The 21,299-nt window shown below is 49.5% G+C and overlaps 1 protein-coding gene across 1 annotated transcript in view; it reads left to right on the forward strand.

Annotated features, from left to right (window-relative positions):
* LOC148646867 (latent-transforming growth factor beta-binding protein 3-like) overlaps positions 1 to 17,213 on the forward strand; it is a 45,373-nt gene extending 28,160 nt beyond the window's left edge. Inside the window, exons 14-18 of the mRNA XM_088609469.1 lie at positions 1,545 to 1,682; positions 2,348 to 2,488; positions 6,241 to 6,369; positions 13,739 to 13,900; positions 17,059 to 17,213. Of these exons, the coding sequence (XP_088465595.1) occupies positions 1,545 to 1,682; positions 2,348 to 2,488; positions 6,241 to 6,369; positions 13,739 to 13,900; positions 17,059 to 17,213 (725 nt within the window). The remainder of the gene's footprint in view (positions 1 to 1,544; positions 1,683 to 2,347; positions 2,489 to 6,240; positions 6,370 to 13,738; positions 13,901 to 17,058) is intronic.
* Positions 17,214 to 21,299: the final 4,086 nt, after the last annotated feature.

Raw genomic sequence — 21,299 nt, forward strand, 5'->3', positions numbered from 1 at the left:
AGAGGGCGGTGGGAGTGTGGAACAAGCTGCCCAGCCCTGTGGTTGAAGCCCCTACCCTGGCTGCTCTCAAGACACAGCTGGGTGAGATCCTCCAGTCAGGACAGGGCCACTTTACACAAAGGGTGGTGGGAGGGGGGCCCAGCCATGTGATTAAAGCCGATCCCCTGGCATCTCTCAAGACACAGCTGGATGAGATCCTCCAGACAGTCAGGACCACTTTACACAAAGGGTGGTGGGAGAGGGGGAACAAGCTGCCCAGCCATGTGGTTGAAGCTGAACTGCTTTCAAGAAACAGCTGAAAGGGATCCTCCAGTCAGGACAGGAAGAACTCTTCTTTACACATAGGGTGGTGGGAGTGTGGAACAAGCTGCCCAGCCATGTGGTTGAAGCTGAACTGCTTTCAAGAAACAGCTGGATGACATCCTCCAGTCAGGACAGCAAGCTCTTCTTTACACAGAGGGGGGTGGGAGTGTGGAACAAGCTGCCCAGCCATGTGGTTGAACCTGAACGTCTTTCAAGAAACAGCTGGATGACGTCCTCAGAAAAACGAACAACTCACTACCGCACAGGTCACAACAGCCAAATCGTTAAATAGTTAACTAGGCAAACGGTCAATGAGGTGAACTTCTGATTCCGAAAAGGAAAATAGCCTTTTTCTTTGCCTTCTGGGCGTTCCTCGAAGGCAATGAAGTTTGTAGCTCAGCTATTATCCGGTCTCGGTCTCCATACCTGGAAATGATAGTAACTGGGAAAGCAGGGGAGAGAGTTGACAAGTCCAGTCAAAGAGACGGATAACAAGCCTTTCTTCTTGTCTTGTCGTCTGAGCGTCTGGGGCGATCATGCAGGAGACAAAGATTTTATTTTTTCTCTTCTGCCTTCGTTGCGTAAACCAACAGGTACAGCTGGCACTGTGCTGGGGGCTCTCGCAAATTAAAGGGCTTTTCGGGCCATTCTTCCATCTGCTCTATCCAATTCAGGGTCACTGGGGGGCCAGAGTCTATCCCAGCAGGTGACAGGGTACACCCTGGATAGGATGCCAGTCCATCACAGGACGCACACAGACACAGACACACACTCAGACCAGGACCAATTTTCCCAAAGCTGCTTAACCCCCCAGCCAGGATGTCTTTGCACTATAGGAGGAAACTCGTGCAAACTGATGAAGAACATGCAAACTCCACCCAGACAGCACCCCAGTCCGCAAGGCCAACCACTCTGCCCAGCTAAATGGCTTTTGAAAGGGCAAAACGTTTGGCCATGTCGTTTTTTGTTTGTATGATTAAAAGCTGTGTCGAAGATCTCTGTTTGAACACCTATGTGCTGTATAGGAGCATGGTTAGGCTAGCTGAAAAAAACGAAACACTGGTGTTGGGCACGCCTCTGAAACGTCACTTAAAAGCCCACCGTCGTTTACTAAGCTGGGGGTCACGGGTAGCCTGAGATGCAGGCCTGCCCCCCAGTTGACGAGAGTTGGGTCTTCCCTGCTGCGGTGCCGCGATGAAGAGGGGAGCTTGCCCTGATTGGGCGCTGTTCTGTGCCACCAGACGTGGACGAGTGCCACGACGAGTCGCTGTGTGCCAACGGGGCCTGCGTCAACACTAGGGGCTCCTTCTTCTGCACCTGCACCCCCCCCTGGGCCTCCGACTCGTCCAAGAAGAAGTGTGTGATGCCCGCGGTCGTAGGTACGTGGCAAGGGGGGAAGTCCTGTTCTGAAGGGCAGCAGACCGGTCCTGGCCGGTACACTGCAGCAGCGCGGCGCGGCTCTTCGAGATTTAGAAAGTGTCAGAAAGATGCTTATTCCTCGTCAGGGCCACAGCACCTCAGAGGCTGTCCCAGAAGCGCAGGGCACAAAGTAAGACCACCCCCTGGACGGGACACCAGTCCACCACTGGACACACACCCACACACCCCCTGGATGGGATGCCAGTCCATCACTGGACACGTGTACACACACCCACGCACCCTGGACGCACCCTGGACGGGACGCCAGTCCATCACAGGACACGCGTACGCACACACACACCCACACATCCTGGACGGGACGCCAGTCCATCACTGGACACGCAAACACACCTACACACCCCTTGGACGGGACAGCAGTCCATCACTGGACACGCGCACACACACACACCCCCTGGATGGGACAGCAGTCCATCACTGGACACGCACACACCCTGGACATGCCAGTCCCATCACAAGACACACACACCCCCTGGACGGGACACCAGTCCATCGCTGGACACACTTTGGGAAGTGAGTTTGGGAAGCCCCGTTCTGTGTTGTGTGCTGTTGTCTGGAGGCGATCCCCTCCCCCACCCCCGCCTAACACGGCAGGGTGCCGTTGCAGATGTGGACGAATGCCAGGACCCGGCCAACTGCAAGAACGGGCGTTGCCTGAACACCCTGGGGTCCTACTACTGCATCTGCTCCCTGCCCTGGACCCTGGCCACCGACCGCAACAGCTGCATCCCCCCCGAGGAACAGGGTGGTGAGTAAGGGCGTACCCATCTTCATATTCGAAGGACTGCCCCCCAACCCCCCAAACCCCGACCCCACCCGACCCCTTCAGCGCGATTTTAAGCCGGCGGGTGTTGCTTAAAATGGAAAGGGACCTGTTGAAAACCGCCGCAAGACGGGACCTCCTCCTCCTCCCTTGGCCTTCATCTCCAGTCTCCCTGGGGTCTTCTTATATCATGCCTGCTGGCTTGTAGAGCAGCAGCAAAGATCCGTCGGTCTTTAGCCAGTTCTTCTATGGTATCCCAGCTACGGCTCACGGCCTGCAGGTTCTCCTTCCACAGATCTCCGCCAGGGGGTTTGGGGTCTTCCTCGCTGGCGTCTTCCCCCTTCAGGAGTCCAGCGCAGGGCAGTCTTAGTGATGGAGTTCTCCCTTCTCGCGATCCATCTCCCCCATCTTCTCTTCCCGACGGTGGCCGTACTCTCTCGATGGCATGGGGGGGCTAGCCTTTCTTCGCCCGGAGGTAGTCCTTGTTCCGGGAGAGGCGTAGGATCCTTCCCAAGCCTGTGGGATGAAGTGTTGTGAGCTGGTTCAGATCTCCCTGCGCCATGCCCCAACGTTCTGAGCCATACAGAAGAGTTAGGGTTAGACACAGCTCTGGTATAGCTTCAGCAGGGTGTTAGTACTATATTGGGGTGACTTCCAAATGTTGTGAAGCATCCTAAAGACATTTCCAGCTTGAGTTAGTCTGTTTTGGATGTCCTTCTCCCTGGGTCTGTTTCGGGACGAACCAAGCGCTGACGATCTGAAATCCGTGCCTTTCCTGAATGTGGAAAGCCCCAGATCAGAGCCCCAGATCAGAGGGCGAACAGGGGTTAATTAATCCCTTAAAATACTGTAGGTGCATGTTACACCAGTCAGCCCCTTACAGCATAGACATCGCATATAACATACAATGATAAGCAAGTGTGAGGCACTTACTGTGGTTTTTCTTTTTTTAAGAACAAAAGAGGCCCAAATTAGGGAATTTAGGAACTGTAGAAACTTCTAATTGTTAAATATGTTCACTGATATTTAAATACACACAGCAGTGAGCACCTCGCAGCTCTTCGGTCCCAGGTTCATTCTGTTCCGGACTGGGGCATCTTCCGTGTGGAGTTTGCATGTTCTTTTTTGGTGTTCCGTTGTTGGCTCGTCTTCCAATGGCATGTCTGGGTCTTTAAAATGTCCTAATGTGCTTGGGCGTGTGTGCATACCCTTTAAGAACCGATGGCCCGTCCAGGGATAGGCGTTGAGTCACTGCGACTCTTACCAGGAATAAGCAGATTTCACATAATGGGTAGACACCTTTTTGAATGTGTTTCTGGCCATGTACTGTTACTCTGGTATATTTTTTAATTGGTTTCAGCAAGGCTGTGATAAGAGCATAAAAAAGGTACAAATAAGAGGGGGCCAGGGTGTTCGTTTTAGTGACTTGGCCTGGTGCGTGTTCCAGACTCCCACTCCTCTTAGTGTAAAGGCTCCTGCCCCCTGTTCTCACTTTTAAGTGCACTGCTCTGTGGTTTCCGACTTGTGCCCTTGTTCTTCCTGCCTGGCCCCCTGACGAGCCAGGCAGAAATCGATCGTCGCGATCCTGCAAAAGATTTGGGGCGTCAGACGAGCAGGGGATCTCCTCAGTCGGGCTGACAGAGGGAGGTCACCCGTCAGCCAATAGGTATTAACAGCAAGATGAAAACAAGAGGGACAGGAGACCTCGAATTGCACCGTCCCCGGTTTTGGCAGGTTCCGTTCAATTTCAAGCGATCCCTGTCTGATTGAAAGAGGCGAAAGGGGTTCTTTGAAAATATGAATATTGGTACGACCCCTGCGCTTGAATAATCCATGATGGGCGATTAACGAGGGAGGGCCAGGGAGGGGGGGGAGATCTAAGCTGGGGCAGTTCAGTCAGAGCAGAAGGATGAGATAACTGTCTCCCGAACGTTACAGGTAAGTGTGACTGACGCACACAGCTCAGCCGTGTCCCAACCACAAGGCAAATTCCGAATGTTGTCTGCAGTGTTGAGAGAAACAGGTTTCCACATCAAGAGCAGGGATCACACATTCCTCAGTCTTCCTTCCTTCCATAGTTCACACATATGGAAACTACAGTACATTACCTGCTACCATACGGATGGAATGACCGAGATAAAAACATCGAATGCACACGTGAAAAAACATTGCAATGCAGAAAATGCACTTCATTGGTAGAACGTGCATCCTGCACAGTGCCCAGATACTGGAAATCTGAATGCAATCTAAAATCAGTCTTTTGGCGTTGCGGGAGTAACGTCAGTATACATTGAAATATAATGACAGATATCTGAGATATAATGATATGCGTTTTAAAAATGCATATTTGTTGATGGTCATTAAAATTTGTTAAATGTGTTCCAGTATGTGTTTTGGCCACTATTTGTATTGCAGGATGCAAACTGGATACCTCTTATTGATCTTTACACTGGCAAATGTTGCGCTTTTACCACAATTTTACCATACTCCTGCTGTGGACTCTAGGGGGTCTCTACTCTGTTTTCACTTGCTTACTATAGTACTGGCCCCCAAGAAATGATGATGGGAAAGCCGCAGAACTGTCACAACACAATGATCAGTTTACCAAGATATCTCTCGTCTGTCTTGAGAGAGATTGTCAGCATATACACATCTTTATCTGTCAGTTCTAAGTAGGCTCTCGATAGCAGGTATCCTTGAAAATCAGATAGACAGAGGCCCCCTGACACTGTGTCTATCACAGAAGATAAGGAAAAGGCTTTATAGTGCTGTTTTTTGAAACCTGACACCAGTTCGGGCGGAGCGATGGCACTGTGGCTCAGGATCTGCACCTGTGGCTGGAAGGTTGCCAGTTCAGATCCCGCGGCCGGCAAAGGAATCCTACTCCATTGAGCAAGGAGCAAGGCCCTTCACCCCAACTGCTCCAGGGGCGCCGTATAAATGGCTGACCCTGTGCTCTGACCCCCAGCTTCTCTCTCCCTGTCTGTGTGTCTTATGGAGAGCAAGTTGGGGTCTGTGAAAAGACACATTCCTAATGCAAGACATTGTATATGGCCAATAAAGTGATCTATCTCTTGAGTTTGGACTTCAACCCTGCAGAGTGCAAAATCGTTGCGCAGAAAAGCACAGGTTTTGAGTAACTCAAAACGCACAGATTGTGACATGTGAGCAGTCTAGGAGTCTAGGAGACTAGGTGTGTATCAGGTGTTATACAGTATGTGGTCATGCTGCATCCATCTGCATCTGCATCCATCAAACCCCCAGAAATCAAAGAGCCTGTTGGTTTCTCTGTCCTTTTTATGACGTCACTTCGAGTCTCAGCATCAGCTCCCCCAAACTGCCTCCACCCAACGAGACCGCCCCGTCTTTCCGCCCTGCACCGCCTGCAGTCATCAGCGCGATCAGTTGCCTAACTAGCCAGCCGATCAGGGAGTCTGTGCTCGAGTGTTGTGCGCGCACATGCCTGTGTGGCGCGAGGAAGGGTTGTGTTTCAAACCCCTCCTTTGATTTCGCCCTGGGGGGCGAAACACATGCCTCTTTTGCTACCCCCCCACCCCTCTTCCACGTCCCCCATGGCCGGGGGGGGCTCGACCCAGGCGAGGCGGTCCTGCTTTTGCCTGTCCATGCCGCTTGTTGGGGCGAGACAGTGGGGAGAGAGAGAGAGAGAGATACCTGTGCGATGTACCAGGATTGTTTTTGCCTTGTGTAACCCCCATGTCTGTGGTGATCCCTTGCAGATGTGAATGAATGTCAGGACCCATCCTATTGTAAGAATGGAGTGTGTATCAATACACCTGGTTCCTATCACTGCATCTGCACTCAGCCCTTCACCTTCAGCGCTGCGCTCAAACAGTGCGTCTATGACGGTGGGTATCAAACGCTGCTGAGCAACTTTAGCGTGAGGGCTAGCTGCTGCCAGGGTGGGAGTGGCGCTGGCCAGGCTGGGCCAATTACTGACTGCAGGAGGGGGGGGGGGGTGCCCCCATTAGTGACGGGCCCAGGGGGTCGGGGCTGACCCTCGGCACAACAGAGCCTCCTTCAGGCCGCCGACTGGCCGGCAGGAAGCCATCAGCGTGGCGTCGCGTGCGTCCGGGAGGAGGTCGTCACCGGGAATCGAGATTGCGGGTTTCTCCCCCTCCTTTTCCCAATTCCCAAATCCCAAATTTCGGACGGGCTGCAGCTGCTTTTTGTGCGCCGTGTGCTTGTTCAGTTCTCGGGGAGGCAGGCGGTAAAACTTGAGTTTCGCCACTCGGAAGAGCGACATTTCATAGCTTGACAGAATCGCGCTCTCAGTGGGGAGGAGAGCAGAGTGATGGAGCCAGTTCAGAGAGGGGGGTTATTAGGAGGCCATGATGGGTAAAGGCCAGGGGGGAATTTGGCCAGGACACCGGGGTATCCGGGGCTACTTTTTTCGAGAAACGCCCTGGGGTTTTTAATGACCACAGAGAGTCAGCACCTCGGTTTAGTGTCTCCATCTCTATAATGGGGCATTAGGACCCACATAGACCACAGGGTGAGCGCCCCCTACTGGTCCCACTAACACCTCTTCCAGCAGCAACCTTGGTTTTTCCCAGGAGTCTCCCCTCCAGGTACTTGCCAGGCTCACTCCTGATGAGCTTCAGAAGTTTGCCAGATGTGAATTGCAGGGTGACATGGCTGCTGCTTGGTGTTCATGTGTGTGCAGTGCTGTCCAGTCCTTGTCACTTGTCAGGCTTGCTCCCACTGTGGAAGTGGGGTGGGGTGGAGGGGGTTGGAGCGCTGCAGGGTCAGCTGGCATTTGCCACAGTAACCAGCCACCCCTCTACGAGCCTGTCACACTGTACCGGTTACCATGGGAAGTGCAGTCCACCAGGAAACCTGCATCACCTGCAGGGCGATTTGCATCAACAGCCGCACCAGGTGGTGCAGAATGTCTAAGGTTTGCTGGGAAAGGGGTACAGAGGTGACCTCTATGACTGAGTCTGCTCTACGAGTGTCGCTCGAAGCCCCTCAATTTTATAATTCCCCCATCTCCTGTCTTGTACTTCCTCAGATTCCTGACAGCGTTTCGTTTTCTACCATGTCTTTTGGATCACCCCCTGCTCTGGTTTCTCTCTACACTGGTATCTCAGCTTAGACCCCGGCTTGCTGTACAGACTGTTTGTGCTTCGCTACAGTGTCCGTACCAGCTTTGACCACAGCCAGTTTCTGACCACAGACTCTGGATTTCTGTTTCGCCTGCTTTCCCCTGCTTGTGTCCATCTGGTCTGGTATACCTGTCCTCTGCTCTTGGGTTCATTTTCCCAAAAAAATGGGCAGCAGCTTTGTTCCTGTGCGAGCGGAGCTTTCCTGCGTTTTCACTGTGGTTTTACCATGCTTTACTGCACTGCAATCCACCTTTACCATGGTACACCAGCAAACAAGTATAGAATCGACCCCCACCGAAGAACCCGTCGAGCATGCGTGTTTCTCAGCCTCCAAGCTGTTATCTCATCACGGAAAAGCCTCTGCTCGGATGCAGAGGGCAGAGGTGTGCGGGTTCGAACCCGTCCGACTCTGGCTAAATAATTTCCGACTAGAACACGAGATCTCCTATGCAACCGGGAACAAAGGGATGTCAGCCCCCATAATCTGGAATTCTGGGTGTCCGTCCTCCAGCTGACATGAAAGCCCTAAAGGAGAGGGTGTCTTGGTGTTGCCGTATCAAAATCAATATTGATATTGATATTCACCTGCTTTGATAGACATGACGAGGGTCAGCAGACACTGTAGCACATTATATATTATACAGCATATTATAGCATTGACTTTAATATTTGCAATGCTGTACTTCAGTGTTTTCACAGAATCTATACCATCGCATATTTAACCTCTAGTGTATCGCAAGCCTTATACTTTTGATTTCTCAGGAATTTCAAAGCGTTTATTACAAATACTAAAGGTTAGAACCTGTAAAAACTAAACTTGGGTCACGTAAATATCTGAAGTTAGAAGGAGAGGTAAAAGAAGGTAAGTTCTTGTTCAAAAGCCTTTGGTCATAAAACTGCATATGATTCACTGAAAGGGAATTCAGAACCTTGTACTCTACAGTATCTCTGGGCTTATGAAAACATGACTGCGATATCTACAATCCCCCATGAATATCTTTATATACTCTTTGGGGAATTAAAACCAAGGGGTTTTCTGATATTGTCTTAACTTTTTTGGCAAAATTATTTTACGCCATCCATGTCTGTTACAATACTGTAGCAGTCCATCCCCTAGGCACTGCACTGCCCCTTGACCTTTGCCCTTTCACCTTTAGCCAGGCTAGCTCCCTCCTCTTCCTCGTCCTTCTTAAAGGGATGGAAAGTGGGGAAGGACCTTCTCTTCCTTCAAGTCCTCATGTCTCTGTCTCTCTCTCTCTCGCACCTGATCTCCCGCTCTGTGATCAGCTCGCCCGCTTGTGATCTTCCTGGGCAGGAAAGCTGAGAGAGCCTGGATCTGCTATTCCTGCCTGGCACTTCTGCACGCGCAGGCGCAGCTGGGATCAGTGCCCTGTGGCTTAATCCATTTAACAGCTTTTAATGACCCCCCTCCTGCCAGGCACTTGATGCTGCTACGCTGCTTTCCGTTGAAGCGCCTTGTTCTCCTGCATCTGGAGGTGGCTGAGCTCTGAAAAGATGTGACCCGGAAACCGTTGGCGGTGATGGCCTCGCAAAACGATTAACCGCGTACAGGCGCTCGCCCCACTGCCCGTTAATAACATGGTACGCATCCCTTTTTCTGAGTGGTGAACCGGGTTCAAAGTTTGTATTCTTTTCAACTAGACTCAGAGTAAGCCGAAAAAAACAAAGAAAAAATCAGAGTGAATAGTGTAGGATACTCTATTACGCAGTACGAAAGGGCGGCGCAATATAATATAATAGGAATATGATATTGCATAATATAAATTACTATAAAAAGTAATAACATAGGATACTGTTGTATACTATAGCATGTATTTATGTCTAAAATAATGTTGTTAATGATGTAATGCAAAGTTATAAACAATGTTGCATAACTAGATGTTTTGAGTTAGGACTGTCATGATTCAGGCTGTGGTCAGGACTATGATGTTGTTATTCATTCCAGTTGACAGCAGAACCTGGTTAATATTTCATCGCGGTCTCGCCGTTAATGCTTATAAGTTAGCGCTCCTTATAAGTAGGCCTGTCGGGACCACATTTCCCAGAATCCTCTGGGGCAGTAAGGCGCTGCTCTCCGTCACCTGATCGGTCGCCCAAAGACAATGGATCAGATGACTTTTTAAATTGAAAGATTGAAAGTGTTGTCCTGTAGTCTATATTCCAAATTTTAGACTTTATAAAAACACTATATTAGGCAAAACTACAGTATAGAATATATACTGCTCTGATGTTTGTATCTGGTGGACTTGTGAAGAGGCTGTATATTAGTTGAATGTACAGGGTAGTCAGAAAAATGCTCTGTTGACTGAATTATAAGTTTGTATTTTGTGTAGACAGTGTACTCCGAATATTCATGTTGGATACACCATTCTGCTTCTAGAAAGCCCCTAATATCATCTTGGCTTACCTTCATCATTGTGGCATTACTGATTCTAGTCGGTTAATACCTACCCAAAGCGATTCATCTCTCATCTCCTCCACTTAAATTGATTTTCTGGAATGGTTTTAGCGCTTGTGCTCAATGGCCAAGTTCCGTTCCCCCCAAAAAAGATGTGAGTTAAAGAGGAACATTTTACTCTTCTCGTTCAAAGCTGAGATACTATAATAAGACCACACCATCAGCTCCTTAACATCCATATATCTCATAAAATTAAAACACCCTGGAGATGCTTCGTAACAATATTATGACCCTTTGTATCTCAGCAGAGTGGTGTTATTACAGTTTGTAAAACTGTTAAATCTTTTTTGTAAATTTCTAGCAAAAGATGAAGTGACCAGTTTACTGTTGACCTGAAAATATATATTTATAGGTTCTATATATATATAGATCTATAATTAAAGATGTTTTCTGGTCACGTGTGCTGGTATCTTAGGGATTTACATGGTAATGAAATGTGCACACAGAAAGTGTCGTTACGGAGCTCCTGTTAGGAGTCTGAGCAGTACCGTTCAATGTGAAGGAGAGGCGACAATCCTGCAGGCAGGTTTCAAGTTAAATACACAGTAGCTGTCAGTAGCAAGACTAGGAATAATACAAAACAGGAGTGTGTTCATCAGTGGAGTTCTTGTAACCATGCATCCATTTTCTAACTGCTCCATCCAATTCAGGATCACGTGGGAGCCGGAGTCTATCCCAGAAAGCAATGGGCACAAGGCTGGATACACCTTGGACTGGACACCAGTCCTTCACAGGGCACACACACACTCACACCAGGGCCAGTTTTCCCAGAAGCCAGTTACATCGACCATTACGTCTTTGGACTGTGGGAGGAAACTGGAGCACCCAGAGAAAACCCATGCCAACAAGGGGGAAACATGCAAACTCCACACAGATAGCACCCCGAGTCCAGACCTGAACCCAGGGCCCCAGCGCTGTAAGGCAGTAACACCCGCCACTGCACCTCCATACCCTCCCTTTCTGGGTACTGTTAACTGAAAATAGCAGCAAAGATGTGGGAAGAGGTCAAATAAGTCGATCTAAAGAACTATTACACCACAGGCAGATGTGATGATGAGCACCAGTGATCCCCTATGGGTTGGAACAGGCCTGGCTAGCAGGACTTCTGAGCCTATGTAGGGCTCAGGGACAAAGTCCAAATGGACAGACGCAGTAGAGTGCTTGTTGGAAGAAATAATTGACCGGACTACTTTAATAAACATCAGACCCTAGATTGGGGTATATTAAGGAAAGCAGTGAAATTGTCTTCACATTGAAGGTTTTCGTAAGGGAGATCAGTAGGTCGCTTACTGTATCCACTAGCAACTCGATGAGCTCGGCAGGCCAGCTCTCTGTCTCTCATTTATAACCTCTTTATGTTTTCATGAACTGGGGGAAACGGCTAACTTAGCGCATGTCATTTAACCTCACAGTTTAACACCATGGAAAGAGAGCACCCCTCTACATTCCAATCTGACTTGGCCGTGACTGTTTTCGGTATCAAAAACCAAGAATACTTATTGCATGCTCAAAAACTGCATGAGTGAGGCTGCAGTATTTGCGAAGACGAAGGTCAGCATTGGGTGAATAGGGCGGCTACTCTGTTGACTTCAGGATCTGTTGTTCCAGTTGAATGTGTGGATTTTGTCGGCTATAAGGATCCGATCCCCAAATTGTCGGTTCGCCTGTTCCCCCCAAAAAAATGCTCTCATTCCCGGATGCCTAGGGCTTACGGCAGGCCGATACCCCGATACCCCATACCAATGTACCACATACAAGCACACAGGGATAAATTCAGAGACGCCAGGTCTTTGGAAGGTGGGAGAAAGAGGAAGCAACCCGTTTGACTGTAATGGGCCTCAGCGCGCCTGAACCAGTTCCAGCAGTGACATCACATCTAGCAGTGACATCACATCACCCCCCCCCCGCAATGTAGGCCATGTGGAAGATGTAGAACTCTCTCATGGTGGAGGAGTTATCCCCTGTCCAGGGAGGGGCGCTGTGCTGTGAGCGATCAGGATTGAATCCCAATAGTAGGGGCAAGAACACGTGCACTCTTCACAAGAACATGGGACAGACCGTGCAGACTCCACCCAGAAGGTATCTCACTCCCAAATCAAACTCGGGACCCAGAAGCGATGAGGCAGTAAGCACTAATTCCCATGTGACAGTTTACTATTTAGAAATACGTCTACCATTTATCTGCATCGCGAAAACGAGAATGTAGGGCTGATTTTTAAGCATTTTTTTTCAATTCCTTAAGCCTAGCACAACAACACTTCCACACACTCCACCATTATTGAATTCCAGTGCGTTCCAGCAGTCTTTGGAGGGGTGCAGAAGGTAATTCGGGTACTTAAATAGATGCCTGCCTGCTCTCTCAGGGTGTTCTCTCCGGCTTCTGAACAGTGCTGTTCTCCTACATCTTCTGTATGCAAGTACTGTTGCAGCAGCTAAAAATGTCACCAGGTTTATCAAACAGGTATATGCGTGTGGATTTGCACACCAATCCTACACACTTGATTCAAATCCGAATGAAGGTCCCTATAGAAAGTCCAAGGCAGTATGCCGTACAAATCTAGCTAAAACGAATCAATGTCAGGTGTTAAAGGTCGTAGTGATGCAATCTCAGGAGATTTGAAATCCCTCGATTAATACAGAACATACCAGAGCACAAGAGCCCCGTTGGCCCTGTTTGGTTTCTCACACGCGCCTGCTGGCTTCTGGGTGATTCGTCAATACAGGAATGTGCCGCAAACAGGTCAGAGATGACACCGCAGAGCGGACCTGTTCGGCTCGTCTCGCCAGCCTGGCCGCTGCACCGGACCGATCCAGAGGTCAAGAGCTGCCTCCGTCAGCAAAGGCTGGGCAGCAGGATCTGGGAGGGGAGGCGGGTGCGGGGGCTTGTTTCAGAGCTGATCCTGAAGCAGTCCGGGGTTCGAGAACGGATTCAGTGACGCCATCTGGCCTGGCCTGCTCCTCAGAGACGCGTTTAGAATAATAACAACATCAGTATAGCACTTTACAGGTCATGGGGATCCCCCTCCACCACCAGCAGTGCACAGTCCCACCTGGATGAGGCGCCAGTCCGCTCCTCACACACCAGCTCTCAGTGGGGAGAAGAGCAGTGATGGAGCCAGTTCAGAGATGGGGGTTATTAGGAGGCCATGATGGGTAAAGGCCAGGGGGAAATTTGGCCAGGACACCGGGGTAACACCCCTACTCTTCTCGAGAAACACCCTGGGATTTTTAATGACCACAGAGAGTCAGGACCTCGGTTTGACGTCTCATCCGAAGGACGGCTCCTGTTTACAGTCTAGTGTCCCCCGTCACTATACTGGGGCATCAGGACCCACACAGACCGCAGGGTGAGCGCCCCCTGCTGGCCCCACTAACACCTCTTCCAGCAGCAGCCTCAGCTTTCCCAGGAGTCTCCCCTCCAGGTACAGGCCAGGCTCACACCTGCTGAGTCTCCAGTGGGGCTGCCGGTGAAGCTAAGCAGGTGTTCAAGTTGACAAGCCGCCCCCAGAACACGCAGTAGCTCTTGACGCGAGCGTTCTTCTGCAGCGAGGGCATTCTGGGAAGGCGCTCCCAGACCTGTAAGGCGTCTCTGTGTCTCTTTCTCTCTCTCTCCCTCTCGTCCTCCACCAGACCGCACTGCTGCCCACAAGGACGTGTGCTTCCTGCAGGTGGACGAGGACCTGATCTGCAGCATGCCCCAGAACCGCCTGCGGGTCACCTACTCCGAGTGCTGCTGCCACTACGGCCGGGGCTGGGGTCCCGAGTGCCGCACCTGCCCCCAACGCAATTCAGGTACCCCCATCTGCTGCAACAGACTCCCCCAGTATTCTGTCCAAAGCCCTTTTCCTGCGCCTACAAAATGTAGTGGCCTCACTGGTAGGGAAAGAACAGACTTGTGGGATAGCAGGACGCCTGATGAGCGACAACCTGGCCTTGTTGAGGGATGTCTGTCTGTACTCTGAGGATCGCTCCCTCCCTCTGGGCATTTTAGGTGTAGACCTAGAAATGGCCTTTGACCGCCTAAACCGGCAGTACTTAACATTGGTACTTGAGCACATGAAGTTTGGCCCCATCATGAGAAAGTGGATTAACCTGCTGTACACAGGTAGCAACAGCAGAGTCATGGTTAATGGCAATAGATCACGCACCTTTGAAGTCTGTTCAGGGGTGAGGCAGGGCTGCCCATTATCCCCCTTGTTATTCGTTTTGGCTATGGAGCCCTTAGCCTGTGCCTTGCGCCAGGATCAGGCCATTAATGGGATACCAGTGCCTGGAAGTGGGGGAGGAGAGGTAAAGACATCTCTATACATGGATGACGTCACCCTGCTCCTCTCTGACAATGCCTCAATTAGCAGAGCTCTGCAGTGCTGTGATCGGTTCTCTTTGGCTTCCTCCGCAAAAATTAACACATCTAAGAGTGAGATTTTTTATCAGAACTGGAGGGAGCCAAAAGAAGGACATGATCTCAGGCTGCAAGAGAAGAGAATTAAGGTCCTGGGGGTGTATTTTGGAGAAGAGATGGGAACAGTAAATTGGCAGAACAAATTGCCAATCTTAAACAAAAAACTGATGCAATGGAAGGACCGAGACCTCACCATGACAGGGAAGGTGCTGGTCATCAAAGCCGAGCTCTTGCCTGTCTTGAATTTTCTGGCTTCTACCTTCCCAATCCCACACCGTGTTGCGGCGGTGCTGAGGAGATTGATGTTTCAATTTCTATGGGGTGGGAAGCAGGAAAGACTCAGAAGGGAAATAATGTACAGGCCGCTACCCTCAGGGGGGAAGTCTGTCCCAGATATTGCTACGAAGCTGCTGTGCATTTTCCTGGCCTCTGTGCTGAGAGGCTTTGCAACAGCACCTGCAGCGCGTACCTGGACTTATTTTTCCAGGCTCTGGGTAGGTAGGGAGGTGTTCAGAGTGTGGGGTGTCAGACCCAAGCTGGACGTCCCACTCTCTGACACATGCCCTGCAATTTATGGGACAGTTAAAAGTTTTCTAAGATCTCACCCAATTGGCCATATTCCCCTCCGAGATGTCAGCGTCCAAAAACTGGAAGATTTCGTAGCACCCCAGAACAATAGGCAGACCCCTGTGGGCATTTTAACATCAGCCCAAACAAGGAAGGTGTGGAAACACACATCCTCTAAATTTCTGTGCAACATTCACAGAGATTTAGCCTGGAGTGTCGTCCACCAGTGCTTACCGGTACGAACTTTCTTGTACCGTAGGGGCCTCACCCCCAGCCCTCGCTGCGTTAGGGTGGGCTGCGGCGAGGAGGAGACTGTGACCCATCTCCTGTGGTCCTGCTTTTTTGCTAAGGCCTTCTGGGCCCAGTTTGAAGATTGGTTGCAGGCTCTCTCGCCCCAATTTACCCTGACCGCTGCTTTCATCATATACGGCATCTCTCCTGTCAAACTTCCTCCTGACGTGTTTGACAGGATCTGGGCCGTGGTGAACAGTGGGAAAGACGCCCTGTGGAGAGTGAGGAACATGGGGCTGTTCAAAGGCATCGAGGTCCCAGTCAAGGCAGCAGGTAGCCTGGCCCTGTTCATCACCCGAGAGAACTATTACCTCAGAGATCTGTGGAGAGAAGGGAGGGAGGAAGCAGAAAATCTGTGGGGAATAGAGAGCATAGGTCAATATCTCAAGAAACTGTGAAAAACATTATCATGTTTAAATAAAGAATGTGATTTGCACCAGAAAAAAAGAAAATTGTTGCTATGTAACTGTTACCGTGTCAAAATGTAATGAGATGTGATCATATATACTGTTTTAAGTATGTATATTAATGTAAAGCTTTCTGATTTGTGATTTCCTGTATTTTTTTGTGAAAAGAAAATAAAGTTCTTAAAAATCGAAAATCTCTCCTTTTTAAGTAAAGAATGTGATTTGCACCAGAAAAAAAGAAATTGTTGCTATGTAACTGGTACCGTGTCAAAATGTAATGAGATGTGATCATATATACTGTTTTAAGTATGTATATTAATGTAAAGCTTTCTAATTTGTGATGTCCTGTATTTTTTTTGTGAAAAGAAAAGTTCTCTCCTTCCTCCCTTCCCATCATTCCCCCTCTTGCTGCGTCCTTTCCCATCATCCATCTCTCTTCCTCCTTCCTCCCTTCCCATCATTCCCCTTCTTGCTGCGTCCTTTCCCATCACCCATCTCTCTCTCCTCTCTTTTGGCCATAGTGATGGCAGAACAGTGCTCCAGCACTTAAGAGACCTTCCACTGAAACAGGGGTCAGAGATCAGGGAGAGCAACTGGGCTAGACATCCCCCCCCCCCACCAGGCTCTCCCAACACAAACAGCTGCTTAGTTTTGGATTCATTTTGGACCGAAAAATGAGCTTCCTTCCTGTTATTGTCCCAGATACCGAAATTTACTTTGCAGGCAGAATCAACAAAGCACGCAATACATTTAACACCACATGAACCCATTACCTAATAAGAGACATGCATTAGGAGATAAAATATAAATATAAATAAAATATGCAATGATTTTTTTTCTCCAAATAAAGCAGGTTTATAGCTGTGGGAATAAAAGATAACCTAGTTGTACTGCACTTGAATCGAGGTGGTCTAAATCGATAGATCTGGATGGAAGGTGTCATGTTGTTCGAAATGATCTCCGCTGTGTAAGGTGATGACGGGCAGTGATTGTACTTGTCTTCTGCGCTGCTTATTTCTGCCTTCTGTAGCTGTTTTGCACCAGCGATGGTGCTGGTCTTCACAGTCCTGCTCAGTCTGTTTTTGCTGTGTTGCGTGTATTCAAGCTACCAAACCAGGCCCCCCCCAGTGACTGTCGGGACGGGTTCGGTGGAGTCTCTGTAGGATAACGTTAGGGTTGTGGGGACACACATTTGAAAGAGCAGAGAATTCCTCGGGAGGTGGCGGTGCCAAATGGAGTCGCTGACACGTGTTCCCCCCTCTCTCTCTCTCTCCTCTCCCCAGACATCGACGAGTGCGCGGAGCTGAGCGCGCGGGCCTACCCCTGCCAGAACGGCCGCTGCGTCAACGTCCCGGGCTCCTACAAGTGCCTGTGCAAGCAGGGCTTCAGCCATGCCGCCAAGCCCAACGTCTGCGTGCGCCGCGGCCGGGCTCCCTAGCACCCCCCGCTGGGCGCCTGCGCTCTCTCTCCCCCTTGCCCCCCCCCCGTCTCTCTCTGTCTCCATTCCCCCCAGCTCCCCTCTGCCTTCCCCCCACCCTTCCCCAAGGCTCGTCCAGCTCACGGGTCTCCCAGCAGGTCATTGTCCTTCTGCTTCCAGTCATTTCCCAGCATTCCTGTGGCAGGGTGCCTCTGGGGCCCTGCCGAGACGAGTAGGAGGGGAGAGGTAGAGTTCACGGGCGACACAGATTCCCGGCTGTCGTCGTGTCGGGGAGGGGGTGGGACCAGGGCAGAGACGCCGAAAAGCCCACACACAGATTGTAGCATCCCGCCCCAGGTACCTTATTTAAAATGGCCGACTCCCAGAAGGCTCTGCCACCCGGCGTCCTGATTGGCCGCGCGTCCGGAAGGAGCCGTCAGCGGGGCGAGTCGACTTGCGCGTCCCCGCAATCCTGACTGAACTCGAGGCCTCTTCCTAAGGGGCTGTTCTCCTATCGTCGCCCGGACGAGTGAAGCAAAACCGTCTGGACGCAGCGCAGACGTCTTGTACGACAGACACCAAAAACATGAATAAATCGCATTTCCCAGCCACGTCCGACAACGCCAAGGGGCGGGACTCACGCTTTCCATTCAGTGCTTCCGTTGGTGGATTTCTCTTTCTGTTCGAGCTGACCCCCCACAGTCCCCCCCCCCCTCCGAGACCAGTGCAGAGACTGAAACAAAGACCCCCAATAAAAAGGGCTGCTGATCCCTTGGTAGAATAAGTTTGTTCCCCCCTCCCCTTGTGACCTTAAAACATCGAGGACCAAGATTGTTCCTTTGTGTGCCGGACGTTACCCGTAGGTGCCTTCTCTTGAAAGACTCTGAAATCCCGGGCCCCTATCGGAGGTTTCGGAAGATCCGCGCAGCTCCGGGGGCTCGGACCGACTTTTCAGATCGGCGGCGGCAGCGTCCCCCCCTCCTCCCCCAGTACTGACGGACTGAAATCGCCCGATTCCTTCCAAACCCGGCCGCCGCGAGCACAGAGGTAAAAACGTCCCAGCTCTCGTCCGGGCAGGTCGTAGGTCTGTCTCGCTTTGAGACAAGAGCTGCCCTTTCCTGACTACCTGGGAAAAAAAATTGGACTGGAAGCTCAACTCCAGAGATGATGGTCCAGGTAAAAGAGAGAATTCCGAGTTTTTAGGAATTCTGGCGCGGGACGAGGGTCACAGGATGTCCTGACAGTTGGTCTACTAAGTCATCTTGAATCGCCTGTTTTATCGTCTCTCAACTGGGTGACACCTGTAAGTTAATCAAGGAAGCAGGTCACCGGTTTAATTAAAGGGAACTCGAGTCTAGCTGGAGGGATGCTGTATCTTCACTTTTGTTTTTTGGTGCCAAATGATCTTTTAAGTGCTTTATTTAAAAAAAAGTCACCTTATTAAAAGGATCTTGGTTCGAGTAAACATGGTGTTTCGCCATCGCTGGATTCCAAGCAGTGAATTGGCGAAACTCTTCAGGACCGGGGATGAAGACCTGGCTTTAAGGCAAGAAGTGCGATTTCTTGCACCTGAGACAAGAGCCCTCAAAAACCAAAAGAGATTTATTATACTTTACTAGCACTTAAAGAATGCCAGGGCGCTTGATAATTCAACACGTTGTTTCCTGTCTTCGGTACTACGAGAGTCACCCTTTGGGAACTGTGACCTCATGCACACAGAGGCATCAGAAGTATGTGGACTTTGTGATTCTTACTTTCCGACAGATATGCATAGTTTTGAAAACCACTGAATTACTTATTTTCAGTCGGTTTTGTAACCTTTTTTTTATTTCCAATAACTGATCCATGAAAAAAAATGTGTTGCAGTATTTACTCAGTTGAGCACAGGTGTCATGCTTTTTAAAATATAAATTTCTTTCAGTCTGAGGTCAGCTTTGTAATACTTATTTCTCTCCTCTCAAACCACGCTGCAGTGGATTGCTGTAAAAGGCATTTTGGGGCAGGTGCTCTTTACACTGCAGTGCAGACATCCTAGACACAATCAGGAGTTCCAATGGGCAACACGAGCATCAACATTTCACTTAGAATAGGGGTGTCAGGACCTGCTCTAATTATTTAACAAACAGGATAATGACAGTGCTCCTAACAAGGCTCGGAGGTGTACCAACGTGTACTTTAACCAACTGTGAAAGATCTTAAGAAACTGAAAAAAACCTTTATTAGTTCAATGAAGTCCATAATGAGGTTAATAGATTGACTTACTGAGTTTGATTTGGACCATAAGATAAATAGATAAGACTTTATTGATCCCAAAGGGAAGTTGATGTGTTACAACAGTCTAGCCCAAGACAAGCAAAAACAGACATCAGAATAGATGAAAAATTATACAAAACAAATATAAAATAAATAAAAATAAATACATAGGTGTGTGCAAAATATGCTGATCATAGTCACTGTAAAAACAATAAAATATGTGCAAATATGGTTCATTCAGATTGTCCAAAAAGTACAATGGAGCACCATGCTGTCCATAGATTAGCAGATGAGGGGCTAACAGTCCTAGCCTAGTCCTAGGGCAGCGTTATACACCCTGACAGCCGCCGGGAGGAAAGACCTGCGGAAACGTTCCCTTGAGCACCGTAACTGGAGCATCCATGCATAAAAGCAGAACACACCACACTCTCCAGGAATCAGCTTTGAGACTCGGGGTGCCTTTAGTTGTGTTTTCAGTTATTCTTGCAATTTGGGATGTTATCCATGCAAGGGCACTATGGTGAGGCTTCTAAACCTTTAATTTACCTTGCAGTCGAGTCTTCGCATACTCAAGGTGAACTACACAGTACATATGCAGCCAATAGGAAGTATTGCAGTAGCTGTTCAATTGCATGAATCAACCAGGCCTAATTGACAGGCAATCCCTCATCATGAACATTTTTTTTTGCTCTTCTCTGCAGATCATGATAAAAGGCTGCTTTTTTGTACTGCAGAGTACAGATCCTTTGTAATCCACTGTAAGCTAAAAAAAAACGGTTTTAATAACGGTAACAGATCCGGACTGTTTCCACACCAAGTTGGAAAAGTACTCAGCAGAAAGCCTGATGGAGAATAATATCTCTAGCTTTTGAACAACAGTGCCTGTCTCCTGGGTTGTTTTAGCGCACAGCATGTGAAATAAGAGTCTCGTCTTTTTTCTTACTCCTTCTACTCTAGGGGAGAACCCATAGGCAAGATGAAAAAGATCCTGTGAAAAGATGGCATTTCTCTTCTGTATTCTCTTGCTAGATCTGCACCTTAAAAATCTGTAAAACTTGCTTTTAAAAATAAAATATTGTTAGCAGCCTAAAGCTGATCTGCACCTGTCACAGACAAAGTGAAATGCTGACTTTGGAAATAAAGGGCATTTTGAATATTTTTTATGCTGCATTTCTATATGGGATTCCTACTTTTTTTTTACTGCTCCCTCTCGTTAAATCTTCAGTCTTATTATTGACTGTTAGACTTGCACTTTTCCACGTTTTTGCCAATAAAGTGTCAAAATACAGCCCGTGTCTTCTTGCAAGAGTCTGCCGTCAGTGTGTCGCTTAAAGTAACGTAAACAGAGCTAGAAGCACAGGAAATACAGTGCAGAACCTTGGAGCTACTGCATTAGTACAAGACAAAGGACAAACCCGCAGCCCCACTGGAGACTCAGCAGGTGTGAGCCTGGCCAGTACCTGGAGGGGAGACTCCTCCTGGGAAAGCTGAGGCTGCTGCTGGAAGAGGTGTTAGTGGGGCCAGCAGGGGGCGCTCACCCTGCGGTCTGTGTGGGTCCTGATGCCCCAGTATAATGACGGGGACACTAGACTGTAAACAGGCGCCGTCCTTCGGATGAGACGTCAAACCGAGGTCCTGACTCTCTGTGGTCATTAAAAATCCCAGGGTGTTTCTCGAGAAGAGTAGGGGTGTTACCCCGGTGTCCTGGCCAAATTTCCCCCCTGGCCTTTACCCATCATGGCCTCCTAAGAACCCCCCCTCTCTGAACTGGCCCCATCACTCTGCTCTCCTCCCCACTGAGAGCTGGGGTATGGGGAGCGGACTGGCGCCTCATCCGGGTGGGGGTACACACTG

Source organism: Lepisosteus platostomus, chromosome 16 (genome assembly GCF_059453375.1).
Source record: "Lepisosteus platostomus isolate fLepPlt1 chromosome 16, fLepPlt1.hap1, whole genome shotgun sequence".
In the NCBI taxonomy this organism is placed as follows: domain Eukaryota; kingdom Metazoa; phylum Chordata; class Actinopteri; order Semionotiformes; family Lepisosteidae; genus Lepisosteus; species Lepisosteus platostomus.